At 41.0% G+C, this 23,727-nt stretch overlaps 1 protein-coding gene across 3 annotated transcripts in view; it reads left to right on the top strand.

Annotated features, from left to right (window-relative positions):
• Positions 1-23,727, top strand: part of oca2 (oculocutaneous albinism II) — a 53,625-nt gene that overhangs the window by 11,923 nt on the left and 17,975 nt on the right. For all 3 annotated transcript variants that reach the window (XM_005478669.4, XM_019352256.2, XM_013275057.3), the window contains exons 9-18: positions 1,362-1,515; positions 5,942-6,013; positions 6,557-6,622; positions 7,110-7,166; positions 9,042-9,166; positions 9,402-9,540; positions 14,476-14,608; positions 17,911-18,058; positions 20,449-20,506; positions 20,687-20,795. In XM_005478669.4, the coding sequence (XP_005478726.1) occupies positions 1,362-1,515; positions 5,942-6,013; positions 6,557-6,622; positions 7,110-7,166; positions 9,042-9,166; positions 9,402-9,540; positions 14,476-14,608; positions 17,911-18,058; positions 20,449-20,506; positions 20,687-20,795 (1,061 nt within the window). The remainder of the gene's footprint in view (positions 1-1,361; positions 1,516-5,941; positions 6,014-6,556; positions 6,623-7,109; positions 7,167-9,041; positions 9,167-9,401; positions 9,541-14,475; positions 14,609-17,910; positions 18,059-20,448; positions 20,507-20,686; positions 20,796-23,727) is intronic.

Here is a 23,727-nt window from a genome sequence, read left to right as displayed (position 1 = left end):
GTGCATTTATCATTTAGAGTGTGTAACATTTATCCAGGTTAGAAGCCACTGGTGTCAGAGACATGCACAATATATCCAGTGAGCAATTCTGGACTGTCTGCTGGTTCAAGAGAGCAACTCTTTACTCTCTGTTCTGGTTTATTTTAAAGTCACTTTCTTTGGCTTTTTTTTTTTTGCTTGATAAGCCTGGACATGTTTTCGACTTGATCCGCATTCCTGCCTCTGCCTTTGGTCAGGAGCTCTGCAGATACAAATGGCTGAGATGAGTTTCTGGGCTGAACCTTTGAGATACGATGCACAGAGAGTTTGAAGTAGAGCTGCTGCTCCTTCACTTTAAAAGGAGCCAGCTTGAGCATCTGACTAGATCCCTCCTGGGTGTCTCAGCTCTGAGGTTTCTGGGGCTCAAACATTGAACAAATCTCTGTGGGATGGCCTTCTTTCATCTTATCAATATCACTGAAATCACAAACATCCTGTCTCAGAGGGATGCTGAAAAAGTAGTTCGTGCATTTGTTACTTCTATGCTGGACTGATGTAATTCTTTATTATCAGCTTTAAGAAGCTCCTTGTCGTTCCTACAGTTTCTAAAAATAGAAATGGGAGGCAGAGCCTTCAGCTTTCAGGCCCCTCTTTGGAACCCAGCTTGGATTCAGGAGACACCCTCTCTTCTTTAAGATTAGGCTTAAAACTTTCCTTTTTGATAAAGTTCATATATTTATGACTGAACCATCCCTTAGTTTTGCTGCAATAGGCTCAGGCTGGTGGGAGACTTCCCATGATGCACTGAGACCTTTTTCACCACTGCTCCTTGACATGATTAACTTTTGTCTTCTCTCTTCTGCGGCTTGAGTTTTGTGCTGTTTGTAGTCCCTCTTTTTCTCTTTTATTCCCCCTCACTCCCCCCCAGTTATGGCAGATGGCTGCCCCTCTGTGGGCCTGGTTCTGTTGGAGGTCTCTTCCTGTTGAAAGGGAATTCATCCTCCCCACCATCACTAAGTTCTGCATAGAGTGTCGTCCTGTTGTGTCTCCCTATAAAGACTTTACTGTAGGTGATGTACTGTAATGATTGGTGTTGTGAATTAGTCCCACAGAAATAAATTTAAATGAAAAACAATTAATTGAATAAAATGTGTTTGATAGGTGCCACTGATTATGAAAGCGCTATGATACCCACAGAAAAGGAGCAAATTAAACAATATAACTTGACAGCCTTGTTGAGCATGGCAAGTATTATATGACTTAAGGTGTTTCTGGTGTTTTGTCTTTGCTGATAGATTTCTGACAGACGGTCGTAATTCCAACAAAAGCAATGAAAGATGATCATTCCCACCATTCTTGTTCCCATTTCATTTCCTGCACAGTGATCCCATCGCCATCACAATTCAGGCGTTCCTGCAGGATAACGAGGTGGTGCCGCTATCCATGACCCACCAGTCGCTTTACGTCAGTGTGGAGACACAGGTGGCCATCGCTGGAATCATCCTGGCCGGGGTCTATGTTCTCATCATCTTTGAGGTAAATAGCCTGTGGTGCTCACGCTCTCTTACGGGTGATGAACGAGCTTGTTTTCGGTGTCTGTGGCCTAGTTTGAAATGTGTAACGCACAGTTCAGCGCGGCCCGCGAACAACAACGACACACTCACACAAGAACACTGGACCGCACGTGTGATATTTCTTATGCTACGAGCACAAAGTAAACAGAAGTATGCTCAATGCATCAGAATGACCACTGGGAAACTGTGAATCTCCAGAGCTGCGTTTAGTTCAGACATCATTTTTTAATCCGAGAATTAAAAACATTTCACTGTCAGTGAAAAAAGAGCACAGGTGGGATTTATAAAATTGATTATGGCTGAATTCCATTCAGCTGCTCCACTTTCAGGCTCCTGATATTGTTCATGCTGGCTCACTGTCACACTCCTATGGCCTGCAGGGACACTTGAAATAGAGCAGAGCAATCGTTAACGGTATAAGCAGCACCTGTGCTTTTCCTACTCTGCCAAGTCAAGGAAAAAAAAAGAGCCTCACCGGTAGCTCATTGCCACAGGTGTTGTTATTTCGCCTGATTAGACTTCTTCTTCTGCCAGTGAGCATGTGCAGTCTGTGCCTCAGTGGCAGCGCCGCCCCACTTGTGTTAACTTTATTAGATTCGATGCACCTGTCAGAGCGGGACAATTGACCCTTTGCTAAACTTTGCCCTCCTCAGTTGATGGTGCCGAAGTGTGTCTATGATTGCACATAGTACTGGACTGGGATTTGGCAACACTGAATGATGACTGCTCCCAACACAATTAAATCAGAGAGATGACAGCAGCCGCGCAGAAATGGGCAGCTATGTTATTAGTTTAAAAAAAAGCTACTTCTGTGTCTGTTAAACCCTGATTAAAATGGAAATTACTATAAAATGACAGTGTTCCTCATATTATATGTTGTATTTTCCAATAAGAATTCACTTAATTGACTAAAAGATGAGCTCTGTTGACATGGGTCTGTGGACACTACAGACTGTGCTGAACTTAAAGAAAGTCATTTATTGATTGATTGCAAAACAGAGCCCAATGAGGAAAACCTGAAAACAGACTGAGGAGAATCACTAGACCAAGGAAAACAGATGCTCTGACAAAGGGGGAGGCAGCAACTGTAAATTAACACACAGTATGGCAGTAGAGGAAGTGGAGACAGGTGGAGAAAGATAGACAGCTGAACTAAATCACAGAAGAGGAGACAAAAGCAAAGCACAAGGCTCAAAATAAAGCAGGAAATAAAATAAGCTCATAGAGCTCCCCCTAAAGGTCAAGGGCTATACTAAAACTGTGATGTTTTACAATGTTTATATCACAGCATGCAGCCATGCAAACTTTGACCTATGACCTTTAATCATTACATAATAAAGTCATATATATTTTATTATCTTTACCCATATGATTGGAACAGAATTGGCTGAAATCTTCAGCTGTTAAAACGTGACATTTTCAGATATGCAGTGTATGATTTTGCAATACTTTGTAGTCATTGTGACATCAAAGGGCATTCAATTAAAAAACATAAAGTGGTGGTTTCTTGAATTTTTTTTTCAAGGTTAACTTTGACATTGGGTGCTAATAATGAAGGTCAAATGCTCGTACTGAATTTCAAATTTGGTGTGACCTTGACCTTGACTTGATTTTTGCCAAAATTAAATCAGCTCAATCTGTTATTGATATCTACCATCACACAAAATTTGATCAGGATATCTTGGAAACTGTGGACCATAGACTGCTAACAAACAAACAAACAGAACAGATTGCATGCTCCCCCCCACTTCAGAGGGAGAGTGAACATTAGACTTGACACAGATGAATTAAACTCTAAAACAAGACCGGATTAAATGCACTAAGGGGAAAAATACATAAAACAATATAAACACTTAGAAAACCAAGAGTATTTAGATACACAAAACTCCAAAAACACTGTAAATTGACTTAGGACTTTGATATGATATGACCAGCAGTGCAACATGTCTTGTTTTGGTTGAGCTTTTTAACATCCATGCAACCAAAAGTCTTTTTGCAACCAGAGCACCTCCCCCCTGCTGGACACTAAGAAGAATGCATGTTTCAGGCAGCAGTCAGATAATTTTCTGATCCGCATCATTAATGGATGATTAAGATTTGACTTTTATCATCAGATGAGTATCGATCTCTGACACAGCAGCGGCTATCACGTTGAGGAGGTTCTTGGTTTGTGGCTTTAGATTCGCGTTTTACTTCCACTCAGCGTTTGCTTGTTTAAATCAGACGGACTCCTCTGTCTGAGAGCATGTGAACTCACTAAACTGTACCGACGGGGTCGCTGGGACATGAAAGTCAAGCGCAGACCGTGAGAGATGACAGCGCAGTTTTACTCTGCACGCTCGCTCATGCGTCGCTTGTGTAACTGACAGATCCTCTCACAGAAGCTGTAATTCAAAGACAGAGGGATCGTCTCAGAAAGAGATGAGCATGCAGTGCATGAGCACTCAGACATCAGGATGCTGTCTGACTTTGGCGCTGTCAGGTCTCCATTTGCTAATGTCTCACTCCTCCACAGAGTTATGCTTTTAGTCTCTAGTCTGATAACTTGACACAGGCCTCCTAATGAGTGAGTGCACATGCAGTCTCTCACATTTAGGGTATTCTGAATGCTGAGCTCAAACAAAGGGATTTGTCAGTGTTGGTAATTGGGCACCAGTTTGTGATTTTTTTTTTTTAATGGGCATTTCAGTGAAATGTTCCAAAAGATCTGGAGTAAAGAACTGTGATGTAATTTTTATTTTGTCAGTTTTGACACAGACTGAGGCTGAAGAAAGTTTGGCTGCTTTTGTTCCACTTTACTCATTATTTAAGCAGAAGTATTAAGACAAATAGATTATAAATGTCTACAGAGCGTCTGAGCTATTATTCATTGTGAGTGACAAGACCCAGTTTAGTGCTGAGCAGTTCACAAAGGTCGGTAATGCATTAAAGACACTGTGACTGTGATACTGTTGTTTTTAACTGACAGCAGAATCAAATCTTATTTTTACCAATAAAAAAATAGAGTCAGATCTGTCAATAAAAACATGTTAACTATAGGAAATAAAATAGACTAAAGAAAGCCTCGTACGCCGTGCAAAAAAGACACAGAGTGTCTGCGAAGGTTTTCAGTCATCCAGGTCTTCGTGGTCTAACCCCTTTTGGGGGACACTCCCATTGGGCTTAAAATCTGGCTCACTCCACCAACTGCTCTTAGAACTGAAGAAGCTTCTCAGATGAAACTTCTTGAAGAAACTTAAGGAAGTCCAGACACTTTTCTTTCCAAGCTCCTGAGAACACACAGAGTGGCATAAAATGTTGTAAAAGTGTTAAGTAAAATTTTATTTCTGCAATTTCTGCAATTAAAGCTTAAAAATCAAGAGTAATTCAGATGTCAAAATGTCTTTTTTGGCTTTTAAAAACATTCATTCATTCATTTCGTGCCTGGAGCCAAATTTTGATGGTTTTGCAACATGAATGCACTTTTACTGTGTCAGTAAAAGATTTCTGATTTACTGTAAAAAAGCAGTGTTTTCATCATTAAACAGTTTGCTTTCTATATTCACTATATACACAGTAGTTGTTCTACATAATAAATAATTTACAGAAATGTTACAGTTAAATCCCAAAATAACAAGCATCCGTCTTTTGAACACAACATGAAATGTTAAAGGATCATTTGTGCTCATCACGGCCTCATGTGATATTTTCTTGACCTTTGATAGTTCACCCTAGATAAAAATGACAAACCATTATAGATCTTGTGGATCACGAGACTTTCTTGAGTCCTCATCCCAATCGCTTCAGCTGTCATTCACACAGGTGCTTTCTCTTATTTATAATAGTCCTGAGAATAATATCAGTAACGGTAGCAGCAGAAAACCTCACAGAAGACCACCTCTGTAACATAAAATCAAATAGAACACGCAAGAATAACAGATGTAAATAATTATCAGTGTTTGCCTGCCTATTTGTGATTGTTCGGAGCTCTAATACTGTTTTCTGCCCTTTTCCCTCAAATTAAACAGTTAAAATGAATAAGTATTTTATTTACCAACAAAACAGACTAATTTGTATTTAAAATATCCTAAAAAACAGTGTTCTTTTTCACATTAGGATTATGATTTTCTTTAGTCAAAGCCACAGGAGGATGGTGATGCAGATGGACAAAAGAGCCAGGCATGTGACTCCTACTGTATAACAAGAAATGTTTTAAAGAAATGTTTTTTCAAACCATTCCTTCCTCCAGAGATGCCTCACAGATCAGTCGAGAGAAGATTGAGACGGCATCAGAAAGAACAGGAATGTTAACACTGCTAAAAAAAATCTGAAGCTTATTTACAGTGTTAATGTGAAGGTGAGGGCTTGTTTGTTTAGAAGTGAGTGTGGTAAATGTTTTGTCCTTTCAGATTGTGCACCGCACCCTGGCTGCTATGCTGGGATCTTTGGCAGCCTTAGCTGCTCTGTCTATCATCGGGAATGTAAGTCTCTCTCACTATTTGATTTTACTGATTCTTTTAGGGATGCAGTGGTACCTTCAGAACACATTATGAATGCTTTAACATATGATTCATGTATTTGAGTTATGGTTGAACAGTTATTCAGGCATGTAAGCAAACTGGTTGTAAGTTTTGTGCCACACAATACAGACAAAACCAGCGGAAACTGCAGGATTCATTTCTGATCATAATTTCTGTCATTCATTAACATCTATGCGTTTCCAAATTTAGTCACTGGCCCAAGTTTGAGAGTAGTGGACATTTTCTCTTCAGTGGGACGCTTTGGGAACAGAGCAGTCATTCGTGGTCCCAGTTCCACCTGTGCTTTTGTCTGCTGTGGCAAATGAAGCAGGAACTGGGCCAGCGAGGAGTTGTAGCAGTGTTCAGACACAGCCGTACCCAAAAGTTTAACACTGTTAACGTGTCTGATCATCATTTATTAACCTTGTCCTATTGTTTTTTTCCCCTTCAGATCCAGAAATTCTTGATAAATCTGTGTAATTACATTCTCTGTCTCTCCCACAGAGACCCAGCCTTGTTACAGTGGTGGAGTGGATCGACTATGAGACGCTGGCTCTTCTGTTTGGCATGGTGATTAACTCCTCACATGTTCACTGACTCAACAAATCTCAGAGCATTAAAAAAAAAGCTCTCTGATCTTCTCTCAACTTCACTCTGCGCCCTTTCTATCAGTCTTCTGAATGTCTGACAGCGAAATACATTTCTATGGAGGCGAGTGAAACGAGCAATAAAAAAAACCCCGTCTCCATGGAAACAAACATGTCCTGAATATGTCAGGTTTGGTATAAAATTATGAAGAGGGAGTTTGAGACATTTCTGGAATCCATTTAAAAGCAGTTTGAGCTTACCTGTAAAAACATTTTTGAACTCATCGCGATGATAATGAGGACGATAATAAAGAGACAAGACTATTAATGAACCCTGGAACTCAGGCACATATTTCATTCTGACCATCTCATCTAAGATAAACAGCTTATCATCTTAGGGGACCGTTTCTGAAATTTCAGAGGGAGACATAATCTTACTTAAAGAAAAATTCTTCTTTTGAACATCACAGATGGTGCTGGTGGCCATTTTCTCAGAGACTGGCTTCTTCGATTACTGTGCAGTGAAAGTAAGTTGATTTATAATAATAATAATGATGATGATAATAATTGATGTTGATGAGAAAATTAGGAAAAGTCTGAATGAGAAAGCTTTTTCTCTCTGAAAGAGAAGATGGCAGCAGGGTTAAGGTTTGCAAAGCTGCATCTGAACAAACCTCACGACTTCTGGAACAATGTTCTTTGAACAGATGAGACCAAAGTGGAGCAGTTTGTCCACAATGTGCAGCAGCATGTTTGGAGAAAACCAAACAGCTCATACCAACTGTCAGCACAGTGGTGGAGGGGTAATGATTTGGGCACCCTGCAGTCATTGAATTAATCGTGGACTTCTTTGTAAACCAAAGTATTCTAAAGTCAAATAGGAGCCCATCTCTGTACTACAGCTAAAGCTTGGCCCAAACCAGGTCGTGAAACAGGACACTGATCCCAAGCACAGCAGCAAACTTCTAACAGAATGGCTGAAAAATAAGAGAAGCTGCAACGGCCCAGCCAGACCCCGACCTGAAAGAAATGCTTTGCATGAATATCCACAATCCTCAATGATCTGAAGCGATGCTGCAAAGAAAAATGGGCCAAAATTCCTCCACAACCATGTGAGAGACTGATAAAGTCACATTTACCTCAAGTTATTGCTGCTGGTTCAACAAGCTGAGGAAAACTCTCTTTGTCACATGACTGTAAGTAAGTATGCCGCTTGAAAAAGTTCACTTTTGATCATGTGGGATCCTGTGCAACCTACTTAAACTTATAAGGTGACAATTTTTTGTCAATACAAAATATTTCTTGTTTTTTTTCTGCATAAGATAATTTTAGCACGAGATGATAACTTCTGATGATTGTCTTGTGTGCGCTAGATTAAAAAAATAACCTCAAGTTATTTAAGGGGCTCTGTAGGATACTGAGGGGAAGTGTATGAAATTAGCTGCCCGCTTGTGAGATGTCTCGACAGGCTTTGAGCTATTTCTGAAATTAGCAGCAACACACGACACGCCTGTAGTTCTGATTTTGACTCATCCAATGTCACAAAGGTTCACAAAGGAGGACCTTTCCAACGTCAGACAACCTATCAAGTTTGGAAATCTATCTTTACATCCTGACCTAAAAATACAGTAACAGCAGTAAAGGCTGACAAGGATGATATTTGTTGTGTTTTGAGGTGAAGTTCAGAAAACTAAATCTTCAAAATAATCAGATTTTATGTTTTTTATTTCGGGAAGAAGTGCTCTTTAACTGCAACTGTAAAAAAAAAGAAGAAAGAAGCGCTACAGTTTCACAGTCCTATCTATCCTCCATATGACAGAGGAATACACATTCTCAAATTATTCTCTTACTCCACTATTGAAGATAACACATCCGTCTTCTCTTTTCAAAGAAGGTCAAAGTCTCCCATCAGAAAAACAGCTCCCGGGCGCTGCGCTTTTATACCGAATGTGCGCTGTACATGGTGAACGAGGGCGAGCGCTTTTGTGCGTCAGGTACAGCGAGTCCTGGAAAACAGGGAGATCATGCAAGCACGTGAATTTCAAGTGCAACTTGGAGAAGAAGCAGCCACGCCAAATTAAAATGCATTCTTAGGGAAGAGCTCAGCAGCTCTCACACATCACACCGTTACCTTTGAAAGGTGGCCATCCTGACCTGGTGATGTAAGAGTACTGTTTTAAAGTGGGAATCCATGTGCAGTTCTTTTTTAATCTGAATGATATTATATCTTGTGCTACTTATAATGGAAACATTTACATATTTTTAGATTTTTTAAACACACCAAAGAACAGTCAGAACTGGTCCCAAGCTGTGCCAGATGTGTTTTCTGAGTCAGCTGTTTTGGCGATGCCGATAATAAACAACCTAACCTCATCTCTCCATTATCTGTCTCCACTCTGCAGGCTTACCAGTTAGCCAGAGGAAGAGTGTGGCCCATGATCATCATCCTCTGTCTCATCGCTGCCATTTTATCTGCTTTTCTGGACAACGTGACCACTATGATGCTTTTTACTCCCGTCACCATAAGGTAGAGTACAGGAACAGGGGGAAAAATAGATACTGCCTTTTTTTTAAAATCTCAGGTGGAATACATTCCACCCACCCACACACACACATACTGCTGTCCACTTGGTTTGCATGTGGCTGTCCTGCACAAAAGGTTAAAGGATCAATACCAACATCCTTTTCATGTTTCTCTATTTACCCCACCCTTTGTAATCTAATCATGACTAAAGGGCTTTTCTGTCTGTCTGATTTTGCAGGTTGTGTGAGGTGCTTAATCTAGACCCCAGACATGTCCTGATTGCAGAAGTAATCTTCACCAACATTGGAGGGGCCGCCACAGCTGTCGGAGATCCGCCCAATGTGATTATAGTATCAAATCAGGACCTGCGCAGAGAAGTAGGCACCTTCACAGCTCGAATATACAGTAATCACCTAGCAAAGCAAAGACATTACTGATGGTACAACACTGACAGGTGAATGATAGATTTACTTGTTAGTACTGGCTGAAAAAAGGATTGAGGCTAAATATCTTGCAGGTGTTTGGTAAAAGATGCATATCACACTGGCTTGTGAACTCCTAATTTCAAGTCTCATATTTTGCGTTTTTGGCTTCTTAGAGCCTGAAGTAACCATACTTAGCTTAGCCTTCCTGTCGTGTTCGGGTCAAATCAGACCGATTTACAGCTTAAAACACTCACAAATATTGTGTTTTACATCTGATTGCCTCAAGGCATTATGACATCCTCCACACTATGCACTTTAACATATAACATTGACGATCACCTCTTTTATTGAATTTTGAGTGTTTTAATCAACCTTGGTACATCTTCGGTGTTCCTGGTCAAAAGTAACCGCCACGGGAAATGAATGAGAATCTACTCAACCCCCCTCCATTGACTTAACGACCCCCTGAATGGCCCACTCAATGACCAAATGAAAGACCCATTGAATGACCTACTGAACGACCCACTGAACGACCCACTGAACTGAATTTGGTGGTGAAAAATGTTTGTTATGAAAATTAATTTAAATCTGTTTTTCAAACCGGACCTTGTGAGGATTTCAGTCAGCAGGTAAAATCTCTGCAAGGAGGAGGAAAAGCATCTGTGTTAGAGCATGAGCAGACTGCATACTGAGGTCTTATTAAATGGCTTTGAGAATGTTTGCTAAATTCAGTCATGATATTTAATTTGGCATTAGACTGTGCAATAATTCAGTCTGAAGAGACAGAATTATTAAATTTTCCTTTTATTGAAACAGCGTAGGTGTAAAATGCAATAATGAAGCAGATCTACAGGAGATGATAATGAAAATAATATTTTTCAGTTGTGTACAGTTAGTGTTTCCTTAAAGGTTGCATGTTTTTTAAGCCTTCATATTTCCTCATACAAACGGAGGAATTTACAGCTTGATGCTGCATTTCCAGCACACACACGCATGTACACTGTACATATAGACTTTTTCCTGTCCTGTGAGCAAATGTAATCATCTGTGTTTGCAGGGTTGTACATCTGCAATCTTTGTTTAGCGCAATCTCTCCATGTATTTATACAGTCGTGAGTGGTGACCCTTGTTTACGTTGATGTGTAGGTGATGAATGGAGATGTAGTGGCAATGAATCCAATTTATATTTTTGCAGCAGCTATCATAAATCACAGGAATTAAAGATGTCAAGATGTCGGTGGGAAAAGAAGCTGCTACCTCCTCTTATTTCAATGCAGCTGACCAGCGTTACAGGTTGATTTTATTTCTGTTCCTGGTCAAAGGTTTGCATTTACACATGTACAAGTTCATACAGCCATTTTCCCCATTCTTACATGTAATCATTTGCAGCAGCTGTGACAGCTGTGTACCATAACACCTTCTATTCGTTCACCTTCCTGTGACGTGCGTACCAGCATAAGCTTACGACGTTCCATATACAGTGTGTTGGTAAAGGCATCTACATGTGATGTGACCCCAGCTTTGGGATTAGTCTCTGATCAAACTTGTGAGGAAGACTGCCACTCCTGATGCAATAATGTGTGAAACCATGTAACACCCAGCTTTTTTCCAGTGGTGGATGATGTGCTATAAAAGTGTTTTCAGTCATCCCATCTCTGCTAATGTATCAGGATATGCAGGATCTGCAGTCAACGGAAAACATTTTTAGTATTGGAAGCTTTCTGGTTTGCAGCCCTCTTTCAGTTCGAGTTCAACTAAAGGATTTTAGTGGATAAAATTCAGAATGAACAGCAGGATATCTGCTGGCTGCACCAGAAACCCCTCAAAAGTGGCTGTTACACTCTGCTTAGCCTCAGAGATCCACGGAGAGCCGGCTCCCTTCCTGTTAATCAAAATGAACCAACAGTATTCGCAATGAGTCAGGCCTCAATGAATCAGAGTGCTTCTATTAAGTAGCCCACGTTTTATTTTAGTTTTCAGAAATATAGCATATTGAATCGGTATTGATGATTGCTGTTTTTTGTTACAATGAAGCTGATTTTGTTAATGAAATGCCAGCATCCTGCTTACATATCCTGATTGGTGTAGTAAGGTTTTATGACAGGATGTTAGGAGTGTGGTTTAAGCAAAGCAGAAACCTCCACGTGTGTGGAGGTAGCAGCCGGTAGTGACGGACACCTGCCCCATGTAGCTGATAGAAAACTCTCTGCTCCTTCTTGTTTTGTGAATGTTGTAACGTGGCTTGTGGTTGGATTATGTCCCTCATACTTACAGAAACACTTTTTACTACAATCAAAACCAGGTACAAAATCTAAAGTTACTTGTCTTAACCATCATTTTTACTTTTGTGGGCTCCATTTATTCTGGAATGCCCAAGAAGTCAAAAAGTGGAACTTTTCCCATTTTTAGAAATTGGGAGTTCCCTACTACAGCACATTATAACCACTTTCTCCTTCTGCTTCCTCTGGACGCTCCCTTTAGGGTGGATCATTAACCTCCATCTCATCCTAGCCCTCTGTCACACCAACCCTGCATGTCCTCCTTCCTCCTTCATTCATAAATCTTCTCGGTAGTTTTCCTGTTACCGTGTCCCTCCTTTGCACATGTTACACTATCTCCTCCTTGCCTCTAACTTTTAGAAACGTCCAATAACTTTCAGCTTCAGCTGTCCCTCTGATGTATGATCTTTTCCATCCTGGTCACTCCCAGTGAAAAGCTGCCACAGTCTGCAGTCCCATTACTACACGAGTACTGCCTTGTTACAGCACTGTGGCATGTCACGCTGATCTGTATTCTATGATGATCCATGTTCTGGCTTAACTAAAATCCAGCCATTATTCATCACCTGAGCCTTTTGGAAACCCATTTAGACACAAGTTGTCATCTGTTGAACAAGTTTGGACAAAGCTGAAACGGCAGCGACAACATTTTACTGAGCTAATCAGAGCAGAGTGTCGCTGTCTGAAAAGGGCATTGACTTGTAGGCTTCTCTCATAACCTTCACTCTTTGTATACTCAGAGGAGCATGATGCTAAATCTCTACAAGACATGACATTTTCACAACTGCTTGATGTGACATCTGTTCAGTGCATGTGACATTTTGGCCTTTGCCGACGCGAGCGGTATGTGGTCTCCGGGTTACTGTAGCTCCTGTAGCGCCAGGTTTCCACAGCCCACTGTCCAGTTTGTCTTGGCTCCATTTCCCAGGTGACAGAACTGCAGGGTTACAGCCACGGCACACTCATTCAGTCATGTCTGGCCCGCGATAAGCACAGCTTGTTCGTGCGTGCGCGGTCTGCTTACCCGTTAGTTTGTTTGCCTGCTGGCTTGTATGTGGCGAAGGGATTTTAGGGATCTGGAGATGGAAAGAAAGGCACGTCCGTGAACCGTGTATGCGTTTAGGTTCTGCTCCTCATCACAGTGTCCGTCTCTTTAGCTTGTTACAAACCAAGGTACCATTGTGGATATGAAAACTCTGGTATCATTTCACAGAGGGACTTTCCTTGCCAAGTGGATCCTCTCCAACCAGAATCGTTGACATTGGCTCTGAAATATGGACATACCAGGGTCACAGTTTATGGCTGCAAACAGAAATACAATCACATCAGCAAGTTTAAGTTTCTCTTTTTTTTGTCTTGTGACTGTAGCAAGCGCATAGTGTATTCATTAGGCTGTGGGCACACAACATTTTATTATTCTTCAGCTTTTAGTTTCATCGCTAAAACCGAGATTTGTGAGAGGAATTGTGATTTTTTTTTTTTTTCATAGACAGCAGGTTCATGCAAGCAGCTGTTCTCAGTCCACCAGGCTGCCCTGCAGGTCACTGCAGATGGAGAGCAGGTCTCCATGGGGGTGCGCATAAACCAGGATGTAGCCGGGATGTGCTACAAGTGACAAAATTAACTCTGTGATCCAAAGGGAATATGTGGATTAAATCTGCTGTTTAATAATTCAGACACTTCCACTCATGTTTAGTTGCATCACCCTTTTACTATTAACCAGTTTTATCACTGAATATCAGAAACTTGTTCTTTATACTGTGAAAGCATGTGAAATAAAGGCAGCATGAGTTACTTGCAGTGTCTTTAAATGTTACTCAATGAGAAACACCCAAGTGTTTATTTATATTTTGTTGTTTTTTCTGTCACTTTAAGTTTCCTTACAACAGGGAGAGACCATTTGGAAGAAAAGAGGAAAATTTATTCCCAAAATGTATTTTTTGGGAGTCACATGAGAGGACGATCAGTGAGCAGAATCCCAAATTAAGGCAGGAGATAGTGGCTAGAGGTGGTGGAGCAGAGTAAACAGTTGGCTGATGGAGATAAAGAGTGAAATGCAGTGAGTGAGGTGGAGACAGGAAGGAGGAGGGTTGATCGGGGAACAGGGGCTGATGAGTGAAGTGAATCTGACAGCGTGGGAAACTGAAGCGACGAGGAAAATAGAGCAGCAGGAATTACAAAGGAGAGTGAAGACAGAGCATGAAAGAACGCACCGATTTGTGTGCAATAATCAAATTCTGTGTCATTTCGCTCTTAAATCCAAACTTCCAGGAACGCTGTGCGGCTCATACTTGCAGTTTGGAGTGTGAATGCACCTCCTGCTGTCCTTCTCGAGAGTTCAGTGCTCTCAAGGCCCTTTATATAGTAAGGAAAATAGTCTGACATCATTATAATGCACTTGTGTGGGAGGACAGTTTAGGTAGCTGCTTTTCCTCAGAGTTTTCTTTCCTCAGAAGACCACACAACTTTTTTCATACTGTGTCTCTCCATAAAAGTCCATCACTGCATGCACACATTTTTTGTCTAAGCCCAGGCTCAGTTTGTCACGTCTGAATGAAATTCGACCAGACGGCAAATGTCTAACACATTTTCATTATGTTTCCTACAGGGGATTGATTTTGCCAGTTTCACAGGCTACATGTTCCTCGGAATATGCCTCGTCCTTTTTACCTCATTTCCTTTCCTGCGGATGCTCTACTGGAACAAAAAACTTTACAACAAAGAGTCCATTGAAATAGTTGGTAAGTAGCACTGCGTTGTTCATAGACCGAAACTCTAATCCTGTAAACTGCTGAGGGTGACACCTATACTCAAAAAATTATAACTAATATAATTACATGTAATTTTGTTATGTAACAACACTTTAAGAAAGTTACATTTAATGAAATCTGGCTCTAATTTTCTAATGTTCCCATTAGAGTAATGACAAGTAACTTGTGGTGTCTTAGGGCGGAGCTTTGACTGACTCTAACAGCATCCCTCCGTTTCTCAGTCAGATCCTCTGATTATGGTCATATATGGTTTCAAATCATCAAAATGGTGATGTCACCTGTTCAGTTAGAGGCCTCACAGTGGGTTATAATGCAGTCCGTCTTGTATGTGCAGTCTCTTTGTCAAAATTCAATGCCTGAGTTTAACATTTTTTCAGTTTAAAAAGTTGTTTTTTGAGTTAATTTATGTTTTTCTACATTTAAAATATTTTTTTAGATGGATCATTAGGTTGTTATTAAGCTGAGTGGACTCCAGTTATAGAAAATATAGTTACCTGCTGGATGCAGCACAACCTGAAATCATTTGTGATGGTTTTTGAGTATTATTAAGAAGAGTATTAACCCCCAATAACATCTGTGCACACAATACCTTCCCAATAAACCTTCTCAGGCGATGCACTGGCCTCACGCAAAGATAATTAACTCGGCATTACGGCCTCATCCCACTTGAGATGTATGCTGCCTTCAGTTTTCACTTTTTCAATTTCCACACTGTTCCACTCACAGTGTTAGATATCTCTGCCATCTCCGATATTACATTTCTGGATCATATATTGCTGCAAAAAGATTCTGTGTGCGTGATGCAATAGTTCATGGTTGTGTGTGTGCGTGACTTTTTTATTTTATTATTTAAAGTAGGTTACTTTATTTGGAGAGGTCTGAAAAGGTCATGCGCAATGGAGCCTCTCCGGGAGCTCTGTAATTTAGGAACACAGGACAGAACTCCCTGTTCCTTTTTATACTAAAAACTAAAAACAAAAACATGCAAAATAACAAAAATAATACTGTTTTCGCCTTATTGAGAAGGGAGTGGAATTGTAAAATATTCATAATTTTTGCTGAAGGATAGTGTTCAGAGCCGGGTGATACAGATTTCCACATCAGTCACTGTTTAAAAAAAAAAAAAGTTTATAATTGGAACAAAGCCTGTAATCCAGTTCGACAGTCAAACCAAGCTGCCCATCATGCAGGTGTAACATTCTTCAGTCTCTTCACATCATATATAAAAGCCTCAGTGGCAGTGCTGCTGCCCTCCATCTCTGCCTGCTGCTTCAATCCATCCACCACCTCTGTCTTCAACGTTTTTACCTCCACTACAGTTGAAAGATGTCATTTATATGTGAAAAAGAAAGTTTTCCTGACTCTCTGCAGGTAAAGCCTTACTCTTTGAATAGGGAATAAGAGGGTAAGTCAGGTGCTGCTCATCAAATGCACTTGATTAACTGATCATCAACAATGTGAACACCTCTGTAAAAACAAAAATGTTGCAGTTTTTTGCTCTTGAGTATTCAGGAATTTTAACATGATGCCAAAATCTTCTAAGGAGTGGACGGCCCCAAGATCAGACCGTGCAATGCTCAGAGAAACTGGAAAAAACCCAAGCGTTAGCATGCTAAGTATTAAAGTTAACAAAAAACTAAAGCCGAGTCTACAAGCTACTGTGAAACCTGTGATATTTGGTGATAGGGCTGTGGGACCCTTCCATGTGTATGTGTGAGCATGAAAGTGAAATATTGGGGAGTGCAGCAGTATAAAGGTTTGACACGAAGTGGGGTCAAGATGTGTTGCAAAGTGGCTTGCAGATGCTCTTCAAATGTAGGGTGTGTTTTTAGAGGCAGAAACTCTAAAAACACACCTGCACGGGATTTAGCAGTGGAAACATGAGCTCAGAGCCTCAATGCCAAAGTTTGGGCCTCTTGGTGAACAAAGTTTACAGTGAATTTGATAAAACTAACTTTTTGACCTTTAAAATTCAAAAGTATTCATGATGATAACCTAACTCAGACATCATTTACTGGGATGGAATGCCTTTATCTCCTTCTTTCACCAGCTCACATCCCTCGAGACTCTGGTGACTCACAGTGTGTCCGACACCACATGGCTCATGTGAGAAAACCCCTTTACTCTGATGTTCAGCTGCTCTGACTAGTTGGCAGTGAACAGACTCACTCATCCAGAGAGCAGCCTGATAGCGACACGAGTCCTTTCTTTTCTATTAAAAAAACTATTCAGCTAATCTGGTGTACCGCAGCCCTTTTATGTATCTTCTTAATTATCCAGCAACAGGGAAGAAAATGATTTGGCCATCCCTGAAGACTTGGAACAATGTCCAGAGAGAGAGAAAGGATCACAGACACCACAGACTGTGCTGGTTTGGACCATGACTGTCCTCCATCATTCTGTCTTACTGTAGATCTGGCTTGTGAGACTCTGGGGAGATAGATAATAAGCATGCAAAACAAAACAGAACAACAACAATAAAAAAAAAAAGATATTTGTTTGAAACTGTTGAGAATTCTTCCGGAAACACAGTCACCTCCTATCATTGTTTACCCACACTATCAGACTTTCCCCCCTCTGAGATGACCCCAGCATGGGATGATTGAAGCAGAGACCACGAGGCTGCTCAGTGGTCACCACAGTCCTCACATTTAAGCTGTGAGCAACACCGACTGTTCGGAGCTGTTCTGTCACACTGAGCAGCGGGCAAACTAAAGGAAGCTGTTACCCATCACCACGGTGACCGTTCGATGCCGGCCTCCTAGCCCATCTGTAAATCTGACCCCGTGGAGTTTCTTCTTCTTCTCCTGCCAGCCTGGCCTTGCTAAGAGTGCATGTGGCTGGATCAGCTCAACCCCCCCGCCACGGCTGGTAATTGTGCAGATTTGCTAACAGGAAATGTTTTTTTTTCCTCTTCCCCCCTGCGCTGCTTAGATCCTATTATGGTCACCTAGCAACCTTCCTGAAAAAGGATGGCACCTACTGATATCTACATAAGGGTCCCATATCCTCAGGCTGTATCTGTGTTTGAGCACTGGCGGTTCCTGGGTTGGTCAATGCGTCCATCGCCAGGCTGCATTAGGCCCTCTGTGGGGGCTCCAACAGCATATTGACTGAAAACATCACCATGTTCTCTCAGCTGTAGAAGATATTACCAAACAAATATCCGTTATAAACGTACTGCATTCTGCTGCTGAGCTTCATCACTGTAACTTTGAAGTCTGTATGTTGTAAATGCACTGAACAGGTGGCGTTCTCTCTTTGCCCTGCAGAACTCAAGCATGAGATCCTGGTTTGGAGGCAAACGGCTCAGCGCATAAACCCTGCCAGCCGAGAGGAGACAGCTGTGAAATGTCTTTTAATGCAAAAAGTCCTCAACCTGGAGAGTCTGCTGCGAAAAATGATGAAGACCTTCCAAAGGTTAAAGAAAGCACAAGAACACAGAACATTAAGAATCACATTGTCTGTACTGTTAATGCCTCTCGTTTTTCAAAAGCCAACCTGCTGTATATTTATTGCTCTGTACAGATCTTTTCACTAGATACAGTTATCAATACTAATCAATAATACATGATTTAACGAGAAAATTCGTGGCTGGTGTGATTACTGAAAACACACACTGCAAATACTTTGTGAACTATGAGGCGATCCTGTCCTCAGATGACCTCAAAGAAGGACGAAATGATGCAGAGGATACCGACATAGGCCAATGCCTGCCTAAGTCATGAAATGTTGTTTTATATATCTGTAAATATCATGGTAAGGCGGTGTAGAGAAAGAAAAGCCCCAGCAACTTTGTTTGGCTGATGTTGAAAAGTCCAAAAAGAGAGCAATGATAAAAACGTCAGTCACCAAGTTCCAGGATAAACAAAGGAGAACAAACAGGGAGCTTAACAATCTCACAAAGACAGGAGGGTATGGTATACACCTACACACGCCTACATAAACACAGTGGGGTTGACTGGGGATAAGAAACAGGTGAATGTAATCAGACTCCAGTGAAGACAATCAGTGAAGACAGGAAGTTTAAAAAAGCGTTCTTGAGAAAATCACCTATCAAGGCAAATCACCAACACCAAGACATGAAGTCTTACACTAATATAATAACAGGTGACAGGGAGGCATGACCGAAAAACAATCAGAACACAAGAGGAACTCGATAGAACTCAATAAAAACTAAACAAAAGACCTGGGATGATGACACACGTCACTGACGCAACCTGGCTGGTGTACACATCGAGACCACCAAGAAAACGGACGAATAAGACTGACTTTGACCACAAAGGGCCGCTACAGTAAAAAAGAAAAAAGGAAAAGGCTCATTAAAGGCTAGAAATGTGACATAGCCACGATAGCACTGCAGTGTGTGGTCGGTTACAAAGTAGCAATCATATAAAACTCTTGCATGCAATTGTAACACTGTAACTGCACGTTCCACTTCCACTGTTACAGTATTTTCTGCACTATAAGGCGCACTTAAAATCCTTAAATTTTCTCAAAAATTGACAGTAATCCGGTGCGCCTTATGTATGAATTCTGGTTGGGGTTACTGACCTCGAACGGATTTTATGTGGTACACGGCACTCAGAAATCTGTCAAAAATGTTTTAGTATGACTTTGGTAAGCTACGAAGCCACACCGCTTGATGGCTACTGTACCCAGGAGCCTCGCGGAGTAATCTGGGTACAAACTCCGTCTGCTTCAGGCCCCAAAGTCAAACAAACACTGCGCCATCACTGAGAGTTAAAAACTGTCTAAATTCTTTCATCTTTAATCAGCATTGCTACTTTACCAGGTGTAACAATTAAGTTTAACATCCAGGCATCCATGAAAATAGAATTTATTAAATTTAAAAGAGTTAGAAGTTAGCAGGAAGTTAGCATCCTAGTTTCCACCTAAACATGATATAGCATGTTCTGACTGAGAGATTTCTGAAAAAATTAAAAGCTCTGCTATCACTTCCAACATACATGAAGACAGAAAACTAAACAGCAGTGACGTTTGTAGGGTTACTGAAGTTGGGCTAGCTGGTATATAACGATGTGCTACGTGATCGCTAGCGACATAGCTACGTTAGTATAATGAGTTGAGTAAAGTTTGACTTATATGACTGTTTTGTTTCGCTTAATGTGCCTTATAATCCGGTGCGCCTTATGGTCCGAAAAATACGGCATTTGTTTTCACTTCTGAAATTAAGTATAAATCTAAAGGTGCGTCTCCCTAACGTCAGTGCATGTATGTTAGACCCGTGAGCCTCAGATTTCAGACTGCTCCTGGATCTGTGCAATGTCAATATATCGGAAGAAAGTTAGCTAAAATACGAAGGAGCTTAAACATCTTTTTCAGACACTGGATGAACTGAGGTGCTGCTCCAAGTTCAAAATCAAACAAATGAGGATTATTCCTAATTCTGAAACACACAAAGCTGTAAACTCTAGCAGCCCAACATTAGAAATATGGAGCTGGAGAAGAGCATAATAGGTCCCCTCTAATTATTTAAAACACAACATGGCACCAAGCATGACATGTTCAGTTCAGTCCAGAAATAGTTTGTTTTTTTCCTGTTCCTATTTTTCTGTGTCTGCTTTCCGGACCGTCATAGCAATTACAGCAAATAAATACAAATTTCTAAGTGCAGGAAATGCAGAAATAAATCCTTCACACTGCACAAAGCTCAGCATATGGTTATAAACTGCTAAAAATAAGCACCCTGTTTCTATGAGATGATACTTTTCCCATTTTTTGGTTTTGTTTTTTGACACTCTGTGCATTCGCCTAATGTGAGATTTAAATGTTGTTGTGTCTGACAGACAAATTTCTCAGGAGGATAAGAACTGGGAGCAAAACATCCAAGAACTGCAGAAGAAGGTAGGCTTTGATTCCTTCACCTCACACATTTTCCTCAATCACTGTGACTGGTGCATTGATGTAATCTCAGTAATGAAGTAGGTCCAGTCTTTGAAAGTTCGCTTAAGACAAATCCTGTCATTCTTGTGATAACATCAGCTTTTCCACCATTCACAAAAACTACATTTTCCTCCTCTGCAGCACAGAATTACTGACAAAGTTCTGCTGGTGAAGTGTGTGTCCGTCCTTGGCGTTGTGATCTTCATGTTCTTTCTCAACTCCTTCGTTCCCAGCATTCATCTCGATCTTGGTAAGCCCCGCACTCTCTCATTATTGCACTGTTGTTACGGGCATCACTGGGTGGTTATGGGTTCTGTCATGTAATTATGAAACACAGCTTCCTGTGCCCTTGCAATTTAAAAGAGAGTAAATAATGGGTTGACTAGCAAATGAAACCAACAAATTACATAGCTACAAAGCTGCAATTAAAGCCACCGCGTTCCATCCCTCCACAAGGTTTTAAGCCTGTACTGATGAGCAAAATTTCAGTAAAGCTGCAAAAGGCTGTCTTAAGACACTCAACCAAAATTTGGGGCAAAAATAGGCAGTGCAAAGTTTGGCAAACCTACACTAGATGTAACATATTGAAAAAGATATGTCAGATTCTCTATTAAGTCTAATTGGTACTGCTTTGTTACGTTTTGCATTCTGGAGCCATGCCACCTGTAAAACTTTTACTGTGCACTTTATTCTTGAGGGTCTACTGCAGAAGTGTTCATAGGTGGAAGTAAGTTAGCTGGTCACACTGGCTCCTCAGTGTGGCAAACTCCCTGTGGCATTTCGTTCAAATGCAATTCATCATCTGCTCAGCAAATATTGCCTTTTTTAAGCAGATATATGACTCTCATGGACTGAAGGAACCAACAGCAGCACAGTAGCTCACATTACTGGCTGCGTCACCTTTTTTTTACTACAGTCTGGGCAGGACCTGCAGACCCTGAATCAACTTTAAGGACACAACTTTTAAGTTTTATGAATCCATCAGATTCTGAGTAACCAGCATTCAAAACCCAGACACACACAGGAGGAGCTTGCTGTGGAAACTCTCCTTTTGGAGGTCCACTGTTTCAGATGACTCGTGAGTCAATGGCTACTGAGCCACAGGGGAGAGCAGATTACCTATTAATCCAAAGGCTGGTGGTTTGATTCCTGGCTCCTCACAGTCTGGGACAAGAAACTGAACCCTGTAATTGCTCATACATCCTTTGGAGTGTGTGCGTGTGATAGCGCACCATTACATTACTATTACATTACTATTTTGCTATTCTATTCAATTAAGTCATGAAGCCTAGTTTAAGACCTTAACCCACTACAATCACAGTTTTTTTCCCCCCAAATCTGAATCCTGATTTGTTCCGGTGCGGTCTCACTCCACGCAGGTTTCCCAGCACCCCCCCTCTGGCTTGGACTTTCATCCCTGCTCTCACGGTGAGCTGCTACCCACTGCCTCCCCTACAGCTAGCTGAGGTGCTCTCTCCCTCATTCAAGTGGAAATCTCTGTCTCTGTAGCTCACACTGCACCTCTTGAGCAGTGCCGGATAACCCGGGGTCCCAGTGGATCCACATGTTCAGGCATACTGCTGGAAATCAAATCCCCTTTTCTTTTCGGGCTTTCTCGATCCCTTTGTATTCTCTGTTTTTTAAAAACTCTCTCAGGTGTGTAATCACAGTCACAAAAGAAAGGTTCTGTTGCCCGGTGGGATTTTTCACTTTTCCAAAGCTTCTCCAAAGATCATTTCCTTCAATGCTGATAATAGGTCTTCGGGTCGGGGTTTGTGCTTGACTAACCAATGTGCCTGTTATATATTTGGATCAGGGTTAAGCAGCAACTACGACTTGCATCTATTCCATTCTGTTTCAGTATATTATAAAATGTTGATTAAACAACAGAGAGTGCTGGAAAGATTTGTCTCTGCTGCTCCATAGATGCATAAATGCACATATGTCTCTGCTTCTCTTAATAGAGACAGCTTTGCATGTTTTTCCTTAAAGCCAAAAACATAAAAAGCTGCTTTAAAAATTCAGTATTTTTATTTTAGGTTTCCAGAAGAAATTTTAACCACTTACAGCTGTTTGTGTTAGGAGCTTGTACAAAGGTACAGACGTGGTCCAGAATTTAGAATAAAATAAAATGATGAACCAAAGTCCAAGAAAACAGCTACAAAAGGTAAAAACAGAAACCAGGAAACAAATAAAGAAAGCACATGAAAGGCAAACAAATAATCCGACGAGATCAAAGGAAAAGACAAAATAAAAAAAAGTTGGGATGCTGTGTAAAATACAGATTAAAACCAGAGTTCAGTGATGCAAATCTGAAAGCATACAATCACAGATTAAGTTGTGAGCTGGGCGTTGATTTTGAAGTCACATGAGAAAACAAACCGATGAAGTAAAACAGAAAGTTAACCAAAAGACAGATAAAGACAGAAAGAGGGCAGTACAGCACACATGGGAAGAGAATAACAGGAAAACCACGACTTTGCTCCTCAGTATCCAATATCTGCTGCAGCATGTAGAGTTAACATGAGATTATCACCAACAGGTTATCAAGTTCAACACAATCTCACAGCAGTTTGCGAAATAGTCATCTCTAATATTCTGATTCATGCTGCTTGGCACGAATTACCACCTTTACTGCCACTTCTTTGAAAGACCCAATTTACTTGGATGTCCAGGTTCTCGCCGAAGAGCTGCAGACATGAAAAATGCTTCCTATCAAAAATACATTTAAAATCGTGCAATATTGCCGAAATCAGAAACCCCCCATCTCAGAGTAACGCTGAAATACTGCTTCATGTATTTATTGCTTCCACGTAGTTCATTATTATCAGGCTGTTCTAAAAGCTCCTGAACAGAGAGTAGAAAGAGCGACCGCATTTCCCCCATACTGGCTTCTCTCCGCTGGCTTCCTGTTAAGTCCAGAATTGAATTTAAAACCTTTCTCCTGGATAATAAGTTTCTGTCATATTTTAAAGATCCCATATTATCCTAACAGAGCGTTTCTCTCAGACTGCAGGTTTATTTGTGCTTCTAGAGTTTGCAGAATGGGAGGCAGAGCCTTCAGCTATCAGGCCCCACTGTTGTGGAAACATCCCTTACTCATGCTGCTATAGGCTCAGGCTGCTGAAGTGCTTCCCATGATGCACTGAGCATATCATCTGCAGTCACATCTTTTTACTCCC

The sequence above is a fragment of the Oreochromis niloticus genome, linkage group LG23 (assembly GCF_001858045.2).
Source record: "Oreochromis niloticus isolate F11D_XX linkage group LG23, O_niloticus_UMD_NMBU, whole genome shotgun sequence".
Classification (NCBI taxonomy): Eukaryota; Metazoa; Chordata; class Actinopteri; order Cichliformes; family Cichlidae; genus Oreochromis; species Oreochromis niloticus.
Note: the sequence above shows the minus strand (reverse complement) of the source record. Positions and strands in the feature narration are given on the sequence as shown.